Below are 18626 nucleotides of genomic sequence, written 5' to 3'. Positions count from 1 at the left end.
GAGAACCCAATTTAAAAATAGGCCAAACACATTAACAGACACCTCAAAGAAGATATATGTAAAAACTGGTCCAAAAACCTTAACAAACACCTCAAAAAAATTATGCAGAAGGCAAATAATCACAAGAAAAGACATCATATGCTATCAGGGAAATGCAAATTAAAACAAGACACCACTACACACCCATAAGACTGGCTGAAATCCACAACACTTACACACCAAATGCTGGCAAGGAAATGGAGCACCAGAAATTATCATTCATTGCTGGTGGAAAGGCCAAATGGCACAGCCTCTTTAGAAGAAAGTTTGGCTGTTTCTTACAAAACTAAACATATTCTTACAATGTGATCTTGGCAATGGCATTCCTTGGCATTTTACCTAAAGGAGTTGAAAACATGTCGACACAAAAACCTATGCACAAATGCTTACAACAAATCTTTTTGTAATTGTCAAAGCTGAGAAGCAACCAAGATGTCCTTCAGTATATGAATCGATAAATAAACTGGTACATCCAGACAATGAAATATTTACACAGCACTAAAAAGAAATGAGCTGTCAAGCCATGGAAAGACATGGAAAAACCTTAAATATATATCACTAAGTGAAAGAAACCAATCTAAAAAGTATGATCCCAACTATATGATATTCTAGAAAAGGCAAAATTATGGAGACAGTAAAAAGATCAGTGGTTGCCAGGGGCTGGAGGGATAGGGAGGGATGAACAGATGGAGCACAGAGGATTTTTAGGGTGATGAAAATATTCTGTACAATACCATAATTATGAGTTATCTGTCATTATACATTTCTCCAAACCCATAGAACATATAACCCTAGGAGTGAACCTTAACGTAAACTATGGACTTTGGGAGATTATGATGTGTCAGTGTAGGTTAACCAAACTCATTGTATGAGGCCAGGATCACCCCGATACCAAAGCCAGATGAGATACAACAAGAAAAGAAAATTATAGGCCAATATCTCAGATGAACATAGATGCAAAAATCCTCAACAAACTATGAGGGTACCTCAAAAAATTCATGGAAAAACAGAATTAAAAGATAATGAGAACCTTTCCATGAACTTTTTGAAGTATCCCCATCTAGCAAACCAAATTCAACAGCACACTGAAAGGATCATACATCATGACCAAGTGGGATTTATCCCTGAGATGCAAGGATGGTTCAACATACAAAAATCAATTAGTGTGATACACTACTTTAACAGAAACAAGGATAAAAATCACATGATCATCTCAATAGATGCAAAAAGTTTTGAAAAATTTAACACTCTTTCATGATAAAAACTCTCCACAAACTATAGAGAGAAATTACCTCAACATAATAAAGACCATATATGAAAAGCCAACAGCTACATCACACTCAACAGTGAAAAAATAAAAGCTTTTCCACTAATATCAGGTACAAGATATGAATGCCCACTTTTGCCACTTCTAGTCAACATAGCACTGGAAGTCCCAGCCAGAGAAATCAGATAAGAAAAAAAAATAAAAGGCATCCAAATTAAAAAGGAAAAAGTCAAATTATCCGTGTTTGCAGATGACAGGACCACGTATATAGAAAAACCTAAACTCCACCAAGAAAAAACTGTTGTAACTAATTAATAAATTCAGGGAAGTTGCAGGATAAAAAACCAATGGACAAAAATTAGTTGCATTTCTATACATTAACAACTACACAAAAAGGAAATTAAGAAAGCAAGGCCAGTTACAATAGCATCAAAAATAATAAAACACTTAGAAATAAACTTAACCAATGACACAAAAGATGTGCACACTAAAAACTGCAAAACATTGCTAAAAGAAAATCAGAGATGATACACATAAATGGAAAGACATCCCATGTTCAAGGACTGGAAGAATTAATATTGGCAAAATGTCCATATTAGCCAGAGTGATCAACAGATTCAACGTAATCCCTATCAAAATCCCAATGGAATTTCTAACAGAAATAAGAAAAACAATTCTAAAATTCATATGGGACCACAAAGGATCTTTAGGTGCCAAAACAATCTGGAGAAAGAAAAACAAAGCTGGAAGCATCACACGTCCTGATTTTAAAATATATTACAAAGCTATAGTAATTAAAACAGTATGGTGCTGGCATAAAAACAGACACATAAGCCAATGGAACAGAATAGAAAACCCAGAAGTAAATCCAGGCATATATGGTCAAGTGATCTTTGACAAGGGAGCCAAAAATACACAATGAGGAAAAGGCAGTCACTTCAACAAATAGTGCTGGGAAAACTGCACATCCACAAGCAAAAAAATGAGATTGAAACCTGTATTAGTCCATCTCTGTTGCCTATAAGGAAATAGCTGGAACTGGGTAACTTATGAAGAAATAAAATTTATTCCTTATAGTTTCTGAGGCTGAGAAGTCAGGGAACACATCTGGTGAGGTATTGGTGGGTGATGACTCTTCACAGCAATGTAGGGTGTCGCATGGCAAATGGCTTGAGCAAGCTCTCCTTATAAATCCATCAGAACCACACCCATTAAACCATAAACTTGTAACTCCACGAATGGATTAATACATTCAGTAGGGCATGGTCCTCACAAACTAATCACTTCTTAAAGGTCCCACCCTTCAATTACCATACTAGGATTTCCCAGTCTAAACACTGTTACAGTGAGGATTAATACATGAACCTTTGGGGGACACGATTCTACCCATAGTGAACCTTTATGTCACACCATACACAAAAATTAATTCAAAATGGATTAAAGACATAAACATAAGATCTGAAACTGTAAAACTTCTAGAAGAAAACATAGGATAAATGCTCCATGACATTGGTCTTGGCAATGATTTCATGGATGTGATACCACAGGCACAGGCAACAAAGGCACAACAAGCAGGGCTACATAAAACCAAAAAGCGCCTTCACAGCAAACAATCAATACAGTAAAAAGGCAAGTTATGGAATAGGAGAAAATATTTGGAGATCATATATCTGATAATGGTTTAATATTCAAAATACATAAGAAACTCCTACAACTCAATAGCAAACAAAGTAATAACCCAATTAAAAATGGGCAAAGGACTTGAATAGACTTTTCTCCAAAGACTTATAAATGGCCATCAGGTATATGAAAGGGTGCTTAACATCATGGATCATCAGGAAAATGCAAAACCACAATAAGATATTACCTCACATTTATGAGAAATACCATAAGCAAAAAAACAAAAGAAAACTGTGGCTGAGGAGGTGGAGAAACTGAAATCCTTACACATTGTTGGTAGGACTGTAAAATGGTACAGGAACTACAGAAAACAGTATGGATGTTCCACCAAAAATTAAACAGAGAACTACCATACAATCCTGCAATCCCACTTTTTGGTATATATCCAAAATAATTGAAATCAGGATCTTGAAGAGACATCTGCACCCCATGTTCATTGCAGCAGTACTCACAATATAGCCAAGATATAGAATCAACCCAAATGTCTACCTACAGATGAAAGGATTAAAAAAATGTTTTATATACATACAATAAAATACTATTCAGCCTTAAAAAGTAAATAAATACTACCATTTGCAACAAGATGGATGAACCTGAAGGTCATGTTATGTGAAACAAGCCAGACACAGAAGGACAAATACTGCATGATTACACTTACATGATGTGTCTAAAATAGTGAAACTCATGGAAGCAAAGAATAAAATTGGTTGTCAGGGGTTGGGGGAAGAGGGAAACAGAGAATTGCCGGTAAACAGGTATAAATTCCAGTTATGCAAGATATTCGTCACGTTCTTGAGATCTGCTGTACAACACTGTGCTTACAGACAGCAATACTGCATTGTACACCTGAAAATCTATAAAGAGGTAGATCTCATGGTAAGTGATCTCACCACAATAAAAATGTTTATAAAAGTCAATTTTATTATTTCTGGGTTTTTTAGTATGACTCTACTGATATGTTTACTATGAATCTGAGTTAATATCATACTTTTCCAAAACATGGTAATACTGAGTAACTGACAGCATTCTTCAGGGGGCTGCTTTTTTTAATAATTATTCTTTCAAATTGACTTTAAATTCATTTTGTCATGTTCCAAAATGAAAGTAATATAAAAACATCTGTAACTTGACTGAAATTTCATTAAATTTATAAATTAATTTGAAGACAGATATATTTCCAATATCTAGTCTTCTCATAAAACCACACAGCCTTTAACTCAAATTATCTATTATGGCCTTCAGCAAACTTCTGTATCTTCTTTAAACAAGTCCTACATATCTCCTGTTAAGTTGATGCTGAGATATTTAGAATTTGGGGAAATAACAACAGGTTTTTCCCCCCTCATTTTTCAAAATGGTTATAATTGATTTATTGGGACCCTACTTATTTCAAAACTATATTTCTAATACTATTTAATTAATTCCTTTGCTTTTCAAAACTAGATAATCATATAATCTGCAAATAACTGCCCCTTCTTTTCAAATATTTGTTCCTAAACCTTTTCTTTATTCATCACATCAGCTAGAACTTCCAAAACAAGATAAAGCATAGTACTGATAATGAGTATCATGTCTGCTGGCCATTTTATGATTTCCCCTCCAAATCCTAAACCCAGTCTTCTCCTCTATGTTCTGTGCTTTGAAGATTGACCTATGTGGACTACATCCAACTAAATGTGACCAAAAAGAGGCACTGGCAGAGATAAGAAGTCGGTAGGAGAATAAGGTTGATTAATCCCCTGGACCCTTTCTCTCTTGGGTCCCCTCATGTTGGCAGTGCCCCTCTACCTTAACTCCCATAGGGTCAGTCTCTCCTACAGTGATGGCTACTTTCTCCAAGATCCAGTAAGTTTCCCTCCCCTTACATCTATACGTCCCTAGGAAGTCCATACATTCAAGTTATCCCAAAAAACACTTCTGTTTGATTCTTCTTGTGGGGAAAATAGTGTATCACCTTACATTTAAGATCATCTTACTTTCATGTTTAAGTTTCAATAGGCAGTGAGTTTTAAATATAATATTTATAATACCATTCTCTTCAAAATATTTTAATTATACCTTAGGTCTCCTTGACACAAGACTTGCTTAGGAGAGTATTTTTAAACTACCAGCTCATCTAGGGGTGTCTGTTGTCATCCAGTCTCCCCACACTGTGGCAGGAGAATGAAGCCTGCTCTGCCTCACCGCCTGCCACCCAGGCCTCCCAGTCTTCCAGATCCTGCTCCATGTTATTTCCCATAGCACTCTCCACCTTCTAGCATTCCATATAATTGATTTACTTCATATGTTTATAGTTAGTCTTCCTCACTAAAATGTAAACTCCCTGAAGGGTAAGTCTTTATCTAATTCATTAAGGTATTCCAAATGCCTAAAGCAAAGTCTGGCACACAGTCAATACTCAATGAAAACTTGATGAGTGAATGAATAAAGCATGGGTTTCACTGCTTCTTATGCTATTTTAAATTCCACTGTGGCATTGCTTCATGACACCACATCCTTGACTCTGAGTGCTTCTTTGTCCATTTTAAGCTCTTATCTTCTCATTGCTCTTTATTCATTTCTTATTTCCCTGAATTCATGTCTTCTTTAACTTCACTGCCGGCCAAATCAAATGCTAAATTTACCTTCCTATCCTACAGGAAATCTTTTACAAACATATGAATTTTCTTATGCATATAATATTTTTTTAATGAAGGATGGTGTCTCGTAAGCACTATTTTAATTCTTCCATATCTATTTCTGAGCCTAGTATTTGCTCCAAAACAGTGTAAATTCTGTTTAAGTGCTTCCTTTTACACCAACACGTGCTTAGAATTGTACTCTCAGGTCTGCAGCTCAAGGGCTGGTTAGGGGAAGTTTTTATTACTCTGTCAGTGCTGGAGGAGCCTGAGGGAGGAAGGAAGGAGGACCAGCGCTTCGGGCTGCAGATACTCCACAGTGTGCTTGTTACAGATTACCATCTCTCATATCTAACTTTCTCTCAGGCTTAGCTTCTACTTCACATATTCACTGTGGCTATATTTAGTCCTCTTCTTGGGACTACTACCTATGAAATTAGGAAGGAACCTTGTTATATTATGATGAATATGCATCAGAAAGAAGCCCAACCAACCCTTGAACTCTGGCATTATTTTTAAACTCTGGCAAAGGAAGAGGTTCGAAGATCAAATCACAGGCTCTGGATCCAAACCTCCTGACTTCAAATCCTAGTCAAGAATTAGGATGTGTCCTCGGTTTCCTCATCCATAAATGGAGATAACAAAGTACCTACACCTCACTAGATTGCTGAACAATAAGTGAGTTGATATCTGTAAGTGCCTAGAATAAGGCCTAACTATAAAAAGAGCTTAATAAATGTTAACTATTCTTTCTTCTCTCTGTCTTTCCTCCCACCTTTATCTCTATAAAACGTGGTTTATTAATGGGAATATGTTAGGATTTCTTCTTCTAACATAGTAACAACACAGCACTTTTTCAAAAAGAAGTTTCGTGAGAAAATTTTTCATACAGTCCTTCAATTCAATCCAATCTGCACTGAATCTAGCAGAAATGCTTCCCTAATTTCTAATTCAGATGTAAACTCTCCGTGTTCGTATACTCTTTTGGTTTGTCAATTGGTTTACAGAAGAGTGCACTTATATATTTGTGCCTACATAAATGTTTCTTCCCTAAGGCTCTCTGGAATTATTTATTTAATGAAAAAACAGACTTCTAATTGATGTATCATGCAATTAATTTCAGAAAACCAGGAATAACTTTTTCTATTTTTTCAGCATAGGCATGAGTATCCATCAGTTTAAGAAATAAACTACAATACCATATTAAGAATAATCAGAAGGAACTCAGTTACTCACGATGCTCCTGAGTTCATGATGCAGCTCTTTGCTTCACATAAACAATCTCTCCCATCATCATGATTCATTCCAAGATTATGACCCAATTCATGAGCAACGATGGACGCAAATGTCTCCACAGGGATTTGCCCAAACTGTCCAAACACAGGAAGGTATTAATTAGGTTTCTGAACAAAAAGAAAATGTTTTGTGTCTCAGATTATTTTTTCACAAGAAGAAATTTATTCACTGTATTGACAGTCTATATTATAAATCGAGCGTCCAACAGCAGTCTTTATACATTTCAGTGTAGTAAGCAACTGGTAGGACTCACATACTGATGATGGAGATGGATCCTTTAAGCAACAGATCAATTACTTTAGCACTAATAGATTACTTATAGTAGTGTATGGGAAAACAAATTGACAATTCTAATTCAGTTCTCTCAAATGGAGCCTCTGTTTCCTTACACATAAAAAGTAAAAAGCTAATAAATGTATAACAAATATTAGAAAACCTGATCCAGTCTCTAGGGAAGAACATTGCCACTTCTACTGTGTCCCTCGTAATAAGGACAAAGTATCATTTTAAGGACCAAGGGAGGAACTACAGAGTCAACAAATGCTTGCTAGTGTGCTAACATGGCAGCCGAAGTTGAACGTCAAGAACAACGTACCACGTTAATCCCACCTGCGTGGCTCCTCGAACACACCGTTCCCACGAACGCCATTCCTGCCGTCCCACCAAAACCTTTCTTTCTAAATGAAAAGGTAAAAGTTATAAATGTACTTGGAGAAAAAGGAACACATTACTCCTATTTCTATGGGTAATCTTAACTGGACTGAGAGAACCAACTGGGAGAAGAATGGCAAAAATAAATAACATTTTAAATTCAGAATATAGTTATGCCTTATCTCTTTTTTATTATCAGAGAATGAGATTAACATTAAAAATGCTTTTTAAAAAATTTTTTCAAACAAATGAAGAAACCTTCTAGATACCCAGCCAAGTTGTTTTTTTATAAACTTTCTAGATGAAACCTTGCCTAAAATGCATTACATTTATTTATTCAATAAATTTCAGTGAGAGACAGACCAGCTCAAGGACTATACGCACATAGGAGGCCGCCAGGCACTGAGCACAATGAACGGGGAGGATCGCAACGGTCTCCACACTGTTCCTCAATCACACCCCACACAGGTATCGCAGGACCTATTCCCTCTTCCTGGAACTATCTTCCCCAATGTACACCCCTAAATCATTCCCTCAACTTCTTTCAGGTCTTTACTCAAAAGTCACCTCAGAGGGCCGTCCCGTGGCTCACTCGGGAGAGTGTGGTGCTGATAACACCAAGGCCACGGGTTCAGATCCCATATAGGGATGTCCAGTTAGCTCACTGGTGAGCGTGGTGCTGACAACACCAAGTCAAGGGTTAAGATCCCCTTACCAGTCATCTTTAAAAAAAAAAAGTCACCTCAGTGAGGCTTTCCTCAGCCACGTTACCTCGTATTTCCTCCTCATTCCTCCAATACTGTTATGTCTACTTCCCTGTCTTATTTTTCCTCTTTATCACTTAACATTACTTAACATTCTATACATACTTATTTATCTCATTTATGGCCAATCTCTTCCACCAGAATATGGACTCCATGAGAGCAGGAATTTTTGTCTACTTTGTTTACTGTTATATTCCAGTGAATATACCCAATAAATATCTTTTAAATGAACAAATGAATCCTTCTGCAGGGCATCAAAAAGACAGAACTAGAGGTATTGACATAAGGGGGTTGCCAAGGAAACATTCCAGCCAGATCACCCTACAGTGAACACCACAGGTACAAGACCCATTCATGTACTCAAAGTTTCCAAAAGTCTTTTTAGGATACCATTTTTAACTACAAACAGCCAACCAAGAATCATCAAACAGCTGGGAAATGTCTCTATCAGGAGAGATGGAGACCTAACAAATGGGGGGAAAGGTAGTTTGTAAGCATAGTTTGACAAGGAGTATGCTTGCCGCCTGCTCCTTTTGGTCTTTTGTGAACTAGATAGTATTCTCACTGGTACAAGGATACTTGCATGTGCAATCTTACTAAAAACTAATAAAAAGGTCTGGACCAAGACTTGTGATTATGAGGCCATAAAAGCCTATTTAGGCACTTTCAGTGATTTGCATTAAATCGACCCACGTTAACAAGAGAAAACAAAGGGAAGAAAGAGAAAAAAAATTAAGAGGACCAGGACAAGAAACCCAATTGACAAATAAAAGGAATCCCAGAAGAAATGAAGAATAAAAAGAAAATAGACAATAAAATCATTTACAACATAATTTAAGAAAAATTCCTAAAACTGAAGAACATCTGCTTCCAGATTGAAATTACCCACTAACACAACATAATAAGGGGATAAAAGACCTACACAAAAACATATCATCAGGAAAAATGCAGAAGCCTGGGAACCAAGAAAAGATTCTACAAGTTTCCAGTGATGGGGAAAAAATACAAAGGATCAGGAATCATAACGGTTTCGGGCTTGTCAGTAGTAAGACTGGAAAAAGACAACAGGGCAATGCCTTCAAAATTGTGAAGGAAAAACATTACATGCTTATAATTTTATATCCAGCCAAATAATCAAAAAGTTACAAAACAAACTAGAAAGCAGACCTCTGAAAGACTGAGTTACTTAGGACCTAGGATAGGATAATCAGAGATCAAACTGAGATAATCTTTAAATTTTGTTCTGAGGCTGTGAAAACGCATTTTCAGACAAGAGGTCAAAATTTTTTCTTTCCACATACCCTTTCACAAAAAGCAACTAAAAAACATGATACACTAAGATAAGTAAACCCAAGAAAGAAGAAGGACACAGGATAAATGTGATGGGAAATCCAACACAGAAGACAGGTCTCATTATTATAATGTCACAACTTATCCTATGATATCAAACTAAGTTTGCCTCATTTAAATGAATACATCCAAACCTTAAGAGAATTCTAATACAAAAAAAATAAGCAAAAATTATTATTCTGACCGTTTCATTAATAGCACTTTTTTAAAAAACCACTTACAGAACTAGCTGTGCACTGTCATGCCTACGACGTGTTATAAGAAACTTTTCCCGCCACTGTACAAAGTTCCCCAACACATCACCAGCACCTCCAATTATGCTGATCAAGTTTCCATTTGTCCAAATCTCCAGTCCAACTAGCACAATTCGAATATTTAACATAATATACATCTAGGAAGAAAAGAGAAATAAAAGTGTATAAAATATATTAAAGAATACTAGAAAAATCTTTTAACTATGTGAAGTAACATAACTAGTTATATCAAAAACAGGACTCCCCACCTCCAAATAAAAAAAAAATTTAACACAATGAGACTCTAACCTCTCCAGAGTCAGCTTCCTTATCCATAAAAGATAGTAATAGAGATTCAAAATCCTTTTTATCTTATATTCTAAAATATGCAAACTCTGGAAATTAAAAGTTTTTGCTAAATTTTGTTCCAAAACTTGCTCTAAAGTAATGCAAGCCTGTTCACAGTCCATACTTACCCCACATGATATAAACATTCATACATTTCACTTCAGAAATATCAACGCATTTGATCACAAGGTACTACCTCACATCCAGTTGGAGGTGTAACGTAATGCACAGCGAACCCTATTACCTATTTAAACTCTTGTCTAAAATTCTAATCATAGGTACGCCAAAGGTTTCAGATAAAAGACTGTGAAACTGTTCATCTATTTCACAGAGATACTGTAAGGAGTAAACTGGTTACTAAATACAGAGCACCTAGCTCAGTTTCTAGCACTTTGTAAGTACTCAGTAGAATTCTCAGCAGTATCATCATTATTATTATGCTTGGTGTTCGTATTAGGGGAGCACCTTACAGATAAAATTATCTTATAAAAACATACATCTAATTCTTTAATATCTCCCACTGGATAAACTACAAAATCTCAAACCAAATCACACAAATACACACAGAAATTAATATTTTATATCATAGTTTCAGGGCAAGAGGCAGCTTCATTCTCAATAAAAATTCAAAGATCTTTTCATAAATGCCAAAGTATCTTAGCCTCTCTAATCTGAAGATAAAATAGCTGCCAATATGAAATCTCTTATTCTTCTCAAAGTCTTTCAACACTTATACCTTCCTTTCAAAAATTTTTAAAAGTCATATAACAAACTAGAAAGCAGATCTCTGAAAGACTGAATCATTTAGGCCCTATGATAATCAGAGCTCAAAATGAGACAATTTTTACATTCTGTTGTGAGACTGTGAAAGGATAGGACAGAATTATCTTAGCTGATAAAAAAATACAACTTACACTATCCAAGTAGTTTGCTAAACGAATCATCTCTTCTCTCACAGCAGTCTGATTTCTTCCCATCATGTCATACTGGAAAAGCAAAGAAGGAAAATCATTATCACCAAAGTAGTTTATGAATAAAAATGTCTACAGTCCGTTACAGTGAAGATTCAAATATTTCCTCTAAACTAAAAATTGAGCCATTTAGATATTTATCAACGTTTCAAATTAATAAATCTAACAGATACATTCTAGTGCTAAATAAAAACAAAAGAAAAACAGGCACAATTGTGAAATAATTAATGAAAAAGCACTGAAGTCTTCATTTTCTCCAAAAAAGTATAACTTTTTCTTCTTAAAATTCTTTTTATTCATGCAAAAATATTTTCAAGCAATTCACAAAGATAGAGTTTAAAACAATCAAAATGCATAGATAAAGGAATAAAAGACAATATAAAGGGTTTCCTGACCCTTCCACCTCTTAGGCTAATGACATTACCAATAAACCATTTCTAAATCCTAGGCTAAATTAATACTGAGAGATTAACCAGTGATCACTAATTGAAAAATTATACATAGACAGATATACAGAGATATCTGTAAGTTGAACCATATTAAGCCAAATAATTTATATGATTCTTTTGAGAACTGGCTAAATGCAAATATCCATTTTAATATTATTTTATAAAACCAACTTACTAACCAAAAGAAAATTTTTAAAAGAATTAATTATTTCACTCTATGATAAAGACATTAGTATCATAATATGTCAGATTCAATCATTTAGGCATCTTATCATGATTCTCCTAAATAAGCAAAAAATTTTCAATACATTCAACAGGGTTGATTGAAATGAAACCATTTTTTAGAGAGAAATTGGTAAAGGGTACAAAAAATGTTTACATTGTGTAATGATAAAATAAAAAAATAATAAAATAAATTTTTAAAAACTGAAACTATTTTTATTTTGAACTATTTTCTAATTGTATATAACAAATCTATTTGGAGAATGCAATAAATAATAAAATAAACATTTTAAATCTCCATTTTGGTGATGTGTCCAAAACATTGTACAGAAACTTTTTACCCATTACTTGGGGCAGAGCGCACACTTGCTTGTATTCCCTATGCTTTTCCTTCTACCACTGGAGGGTAACAAACCCGTAATGAACAAATCTGAGTAAGTTTTTATTTCTTTATAACTATGGCTTGTTTTTTTTTCCAACCTACACACAATAAGGGATTTTTTAAAAAACTCCTCAAATCTCTGCAGTTTACAAGACAGGAACTGCAAACATGCTTCTACAAATAACTTTTTCATTCAAATAACAAAGTTGGAAGTAAAAGTAAGACAAAATATTTTAAATAATCTATCTTTTAAATTATATTGCAGCTATATCTAAAACTAGTAAGCCTGTAAATACTGAAATAAATACATTGCTTCTCTTGGTTAAGTTAGGTACTTATATCAATGTCTTAAGTATAAATAAGGAAAATGCCCTCGTGTTATCCTGTACACTGAAACTATTCCTATTCCCTTCTAAAACATGTCAAGACCTAGAAGTTTTCTATTACTTAAAGTCAAGTACAGGTGAGCTGAAATTCTAGAAAGCATAGCAATTTTATCAGGCAACAAGGTAACACCTGGTTAACTTGGTTTATAGCCACAGGCAATTAATCTGAAAAGTTCTCAAGGCCCTAACTGATAGGCAATACAGTTGCACTCAAGAATTTCAGGATAAGAAAATCACCAGAAAGAAAAGGAAAAAAACCTGTACAGGCCAGCCACCAAAAAATTTAAAAAGGAAAGGAAAAAAAATCACTAGTGAAAAATAAAGGTAGTCTCATTTGCTGCACTCAAGGTTCTGGTGGCATTCTGGTGGTATATTGTGGCATTAATGTTTAAAGGAAAACTATCTTAGTTTTGAAGTTATCACGTAAGAAAAGTCAATACAAATACATTATACTTCATATTTCCTTCTTGGGATGCTCACTTCTCATCTGCTTTTCATGAAAAAGAAGAAAAACTGTCACCAATCCTACCCTTTCCTTGTCTACGACAATGAACAGCTCCACATATCGGGTCTGTGGCAGGATAGCTCTTCTTCTCTGTCAAAAACAAAAACATCATAAAGGCAAAAAAAATTATAAGGCTACACGTTTGACACATGTAATGATCATACCCTAATCTCTAGTCACTTATTTCATGCCTGCGAAGAACAACACACAATTATTTTACTTAACATATCCTACATCAATAAGGATAAAAACGCCACAAGACTTTTTTTTTAAAGTGTTATCTGCTATCTGAACTGATGAGAAAAATTCTAGTTAAAATAGCTTATTCAAGATTCCAAAGCAGAATTACTGATTTTCCAAAATCAAAACTGCACATATACACATATACACATTTTAATTACTATGCTGAGAGAGAGAGAAATATCCACTGGTATCCCAGAAGTTGAAACAATGTTGCCACTTTTAAAAGGGACTAGATTTGTCATTTTACAGAAATTCATACCAAGTGGATAGCAAAAATTTAAGTGTCTTCCAATGTCTAAAGTTAAAAAGAGCAGTCCAATAGTCAAAAGAGTAGATGGCAGGAGAGGCAATAAAAATAATGCCATAAACTAGTATAAGTAAATTTAAAATATACCTCCTCCAGCATGGCAACATCAACTCGAATTTACAAAGGTATACTCCCTACAGCTGAGGTTGATCTAGTCCTAGAACCATTTCAGTCTAAGAGACCCACGTCAAGAGTAAATCAAGGGGTCCTAAAGAAGTCTCAGAACAGGGAGATGCGTGTCCTAGGAAGACATCTGAACTAATTAAAATGTTAAAGCCAAATCTCTCTCTCTGTTTCTCCAATCTAGAGCTCAAGACTCACCATTCCAGTTTGTGTAAGAGCTATCTAAATAAAAACTCCATTGCTCTCTGAAAGACAATGTAATGGACTATTAAGCAGCGATGCTAATGCAACTAGTGTTTAAGATTTAAACCCTAGTTTCCAAGCCCCACAGAATCTAAACTGTACTCAATTTGGTAGCAGAAACTGTATATTGCTCATCTTTTTATTCCCTAGTACCCATCACAATGTCTGGCATGCAAGTTGGCAAATACATAAATTAAATTAAATTAAATTAAATTAAATTAAATTAAATTAAATTAAATTAAATTAATAAATATTGGTTTAATAAGTAAATGCATGATTTTTTTTATTAGTCTGAGCCATGAAGAATCATATTAGGTCCTTACTCGAAGTAGCTGAGCCATTCTGGGAGGCTCCTCCTCTTCATCCTTTGTGGTTTCTTTCTCTATGTCCTTGTTGGAAACTCCACATTTCAGAGGCTCTTTGTGGACATCATCCATTCGATAAAAGATGTGCTCAAAATGAGAGCTGTTTTGCAGGGGTTCAATCCCGTAACTCACATTCTCTAAATGCAACAATCCTCTAAATGGTGCATTACACATACACAATTTTTAAGGGGAAAAAAATATACATGAAAAGAAATCAGAAAATCTGAATCCAAGTCCTACTTCTTAACATGTGTAAGAAGGGGTAGCATGGTACGGAGAGAAAACCAGAGGCTTTAGAGTCAGGCAGACTTAAATTTAAAGCTCAAAACTGCTACTTCCTAGCATCACTGCTGGTAAGTTACTTAATCTCTCCCCATGATTACTGGAAGGTGATACAAAGTGTGTGAGTATGGCATCTAGAGCCAGAGGACTGGCATTTGAATCCCAAATATGTTTCTGACTAGCTGTGGGACTCTACGCAAGTCATTTAACCTCTGCCTTAGTTTACATTCTGCATAGCATTGTTCTGAAAACTAAATTATTTAATAAGCACAAAATACTTAGAACACTGCCTGGCATACAATAACTATTCAGTAAGTGTTATTACTTAAATGAAGATAGTCATAAACATCTTATATAGATGGTTTGAGAATTAAAAATAATATTTATTAGTTCAATCAATCAATCAATCATGCAGTCAACCAACCAGCACAGTGCCATACTGTCAGGCCCTCTATAAATGTACTTTTAATATCATTATAACTTCATTTGATATGTGATACAATTTCTCTGAACCTCAGTTTGCTCATCCAAATATGGAGATAATAAGCCCTTTCTCATAGTCATTACAAAAATGAAAATTTTGTAAACATAAAGTGCCACAGAAACTTAAAGTATAACTTATTTTAAATATCAAAAATTATTTAGTGGTCTCAAAAAATGAAATTTCCTCTTTAGAAATTAAAATTCATCAACTATATTTTTCCTAAATAAATACGCCAAGAATATTTGAAACATAGCTATAAAAACCTTCAGTCACATCAAAGTAAAATCCAATTTTGTTAAGGCTCCAAAATGACTTGATTTGGAGACTGAGATAGGAAAAGGGGTAAGAAATAGAGGAAATTTAAAAAAAAAAAAAAAACAGATCTAGAAAATTTCTTACCTGAGTCCAAAACAGTTGCTAAGAGCAACGGATGAATTATAAACTCCCTCCACATAACCCCGATAATGACAGTGACTCTAAATGAAAAATACCATATTATTCCTGAAAATCATCATAGAAACTCCAGCGCTAATAAAATTAGTTGAGGCCAGTAAACTAAAAAGTTTTATTTATACTATTGACATCTCATAATATTACATGGCATTTTTCAGACTATATGTAGACTATCTACTATCACTGTACAAGTATATATGTTTAGGCAGAATTCCCAGAAGATACTAAGTACAAACAGCTCTGCCCCAATGACCTTTTAGTCTAGAAGCAGAACAAGACAGCCTTATGTCATATTTAATATTTTAAATCACAGTCAATCCAAGAAGCAATAGCAGCCAATTGATATCTAATATAGGAGAGGGCCTTATGAGAGGTTAATAAGGCCTGAGGAAAAAGAGATTTTGATCTGATGATTTTCTTTTCTTCCCATAGGTGTACTTATTATATTATTTTATTATTATTAAATTATTACTAATTATAAATTTAACCATCTTCAAAACCTTGCATCTTTGCCCTTAATTTTGAGCAAGAAATTAACCAATGGAAATGCAAGGATAATATCACTTAGTAATAACAAACTCATAGTACTGATTTTTTCATCTTCAAAACAACTACAAAACACTAAAATAGAAAAGCCAAGGGACAGGGAGCACTTGCCCTACCAGACATTAAAACATATCATAAGGCCTTGATAATTAAACAGTATAGTAGTGGTGCATTAACAGAATAGAAAGTCTCTTAATAGACCAAGTACAAATGGAACTTTATATGATAAAAGTGGCATCTCAAATCACAGGGGTAAAGATGCACTTTTTATTTTTTTATTTATTTTTATTTATTTATTTATTTATTTATTTATTTATTTATTTATTGGCAGCTGGCCAGTACAGAGATCCAAAGGACCCCTTGACTTTGGTGTTACAACACCTCACTCTAACCAAGTGAAGATGCACTTTTTAATAAACGTTGCTCAGCCCACTGGTTAGACATTTGGAAAAGGATAAAATTAGATCTATACCTCACACATACATAAGAATAAACTCCAAATAGATTAAGAATCCAAAGAGAAAAATGAAACCATACAAGATCTAGAAGAAAACATGTGTGAATTCCTCTTTCACCCAGGTATAGAGAAAAACTTTCTGTCACTCAAAATCTAGATGTAATTAAAAAAAAAAAAGATGGAAATTTTTTACTGTATATAAAATAAATTTTTAAGCTTCTACATGGAAAGAAACACCAAAAAAAAAAAAAAAATCAAAAGGCAACTGATAGACTGGAAGCAGTCCATCAGTTACTTACATCATAGATACTTACATCATAGATAAAGGTTTAATAACCTTAAATATAAAGAACCCTTAAATACTGAAGGGAAAAGATGAAAAGCCCAAAAGAAAATTGGGGAAAAGAAATGAACAGACAATTCACAAAAGAAGATATAAAAATGCCCTTATATATATGAAAAGATTTTCAGTCTCACTCATGACAGAGTAAGAATGCATTAGTCCACACTGATATAAACAGATAAGAGAAAGCTCTTCCCTACAGTACAAAGCACTAATAAATACAGAAGCAGCGGTGAAATTAGGAAATCACCATTTGACAGCCATCATAGCAACAGTTGATTCGGGCAAATATTAGGTACTGAAACTAGCAGGTAAAAAGTTGAGGAGTAAAAAGATATTTACACAGTCTCAAAGTATCTAACCATAATATACATTTAAAAGGTGAAAACAGTAACTTTAGAGGAAAAAATCTGGCAGACAACTCCTTAACCAAACTACATTTACATTGTCAAGTAATAGTACTAATCAACAGCATATGCCTTACTAACATGATACAGTGAGAACAATTCAGTATCACTTCAGTGGTATTCCTGCAAAAGTGCATAACATGAACCTAATCATAAGCAAACATCAAACAAACCCATATTGCAGAGCATTCTGCAAAAGCTGGCCTGTGCTCCAAAAATGCTAATGTCGTAAAATACAAGGGACGAGTAAGAATTTCGAGATTTCAGGAGATTAAGAAGACATGACTACTGAATGTCATACATAAACTTAGATTTTCTTTTGCTATAGAGGACGTTATTAGGATAATTGACCCAAAAAAACTCAATAAGGTCTATAAATTACATAATGGTACAGTTTCAATGGTGATTTCCTAATGTTGAGAATTGTACTATGATTACAAAAGAGAAATCCTTGTTTTTAGGAAATTTACACAGAAATATTTAAGGATAAAGGGGTACCATATCTGAAATATACTCTTAAAAGGTTCAGAAAAAAATAGAGAGGTAACGATAAAAGCAAATGTAGTAAAATGTTAACATTTGGAGAACCCAGGTGAAAGGTTTGCATGAATTTTTTGTATTATTCATGCAACTTTTCCTGTAAGTATAAAATGGTGGGGAAAAAAATTTTTTTAACAATTATACATTAAATAACACAAACTCGAATTACAACTTTCTCTAGTGTGAGGCAATTCATAACTACTAATTTTTTCTTTCTAGTGCTTCATAGTTAAAGTGTAGCTTTGATATTTCCTTCTCTTATAAAGGAAAATAAATATGTTGTACTAGTACCAATGAGGTTAACAACTATGCGATAGTAATAGAGAAACTCATAGCACTCAAAAACTAAATGTTTCTAGTTTCAACTATAATAGAAGCTCTCCTATCTAACCTGACTGATATCCAGTAGTTGATCACTTAATCTACCAATTTAATGGTACTTTTTTTAATAACTTGCTTTTATTAAACATTTGTATAGCACTCAATTTAGTTCTCAAAAAATAACAAATGATATTTTGTAAGTTTGCAAACATCTAATTAAACTGCATGACTACAATAAAGATACAACTGGCACAAACAGTTTTGTAAACACACAAACCACAAGTGAGAAACTCAGCTCATGAGAGCAGAAGCGCACAGAACTGTCAGAGAACAGCCTCCTAGACAAGAGCC

General features: G+C 34.2%; 1 protein-coding gene across 1 annotated transcript in view; it reads right to left on the bottom strand.

Annotated features, from left to right (window-relative positions):
- ADAM9 (ADAM metallopeptidase domain 9) overlaps positions 1-18626 on the bottom strand; it is a 121068-nt gene that overhangs the window by 87126 nt on the left and 15316 nt on the right. The window contains exons 5-11 of the mRNA XM_063077413.1: positions 15608-15684; positions 14401-14596; positions 13186-13251; positions 11161-11232; positions 9887-10056; positions 7496-7577; positions 6841-6974 (exon numbers count right to left, since the gene is read on the bottom strand). Coding sequence (XP_062933483.1) covers positions 6841-6974; positions 7496-7577; positions 9887-10056; positions 11161-11232; positions 13186-13251; positions 14401-14596; positions 15608-15684 — 797 coding nt within the window. The remainder of the gene's footprint in view (positions 1-6840; positions 6975-7495; positions 7578-9886; positions 10057-11160; positions 11233-13185; positions 13252-14400; positions 14597-15607; positions 15685-18626) is intronic.

The sequence above is a fragment of the Cynocephalus volans genome, chromosome 13 (genome assembly GCF_027409185.1).
Source record: "Cynocephalus volans isolate mCynVol1 chromosome 13, mCynVol1.pri, whole genome shotgun sequence".
Taxonomy (NCBI): domain Eukaryota; kingdom Metazoa; phylum Chordata; class Mammalia; order Dermoptera; family Cynocephalidae; genus Cynocephalus; species Cynocephalus volans.
This window is presented reverse-complemented; position numbering and strand designations above follow the sequence as displayed.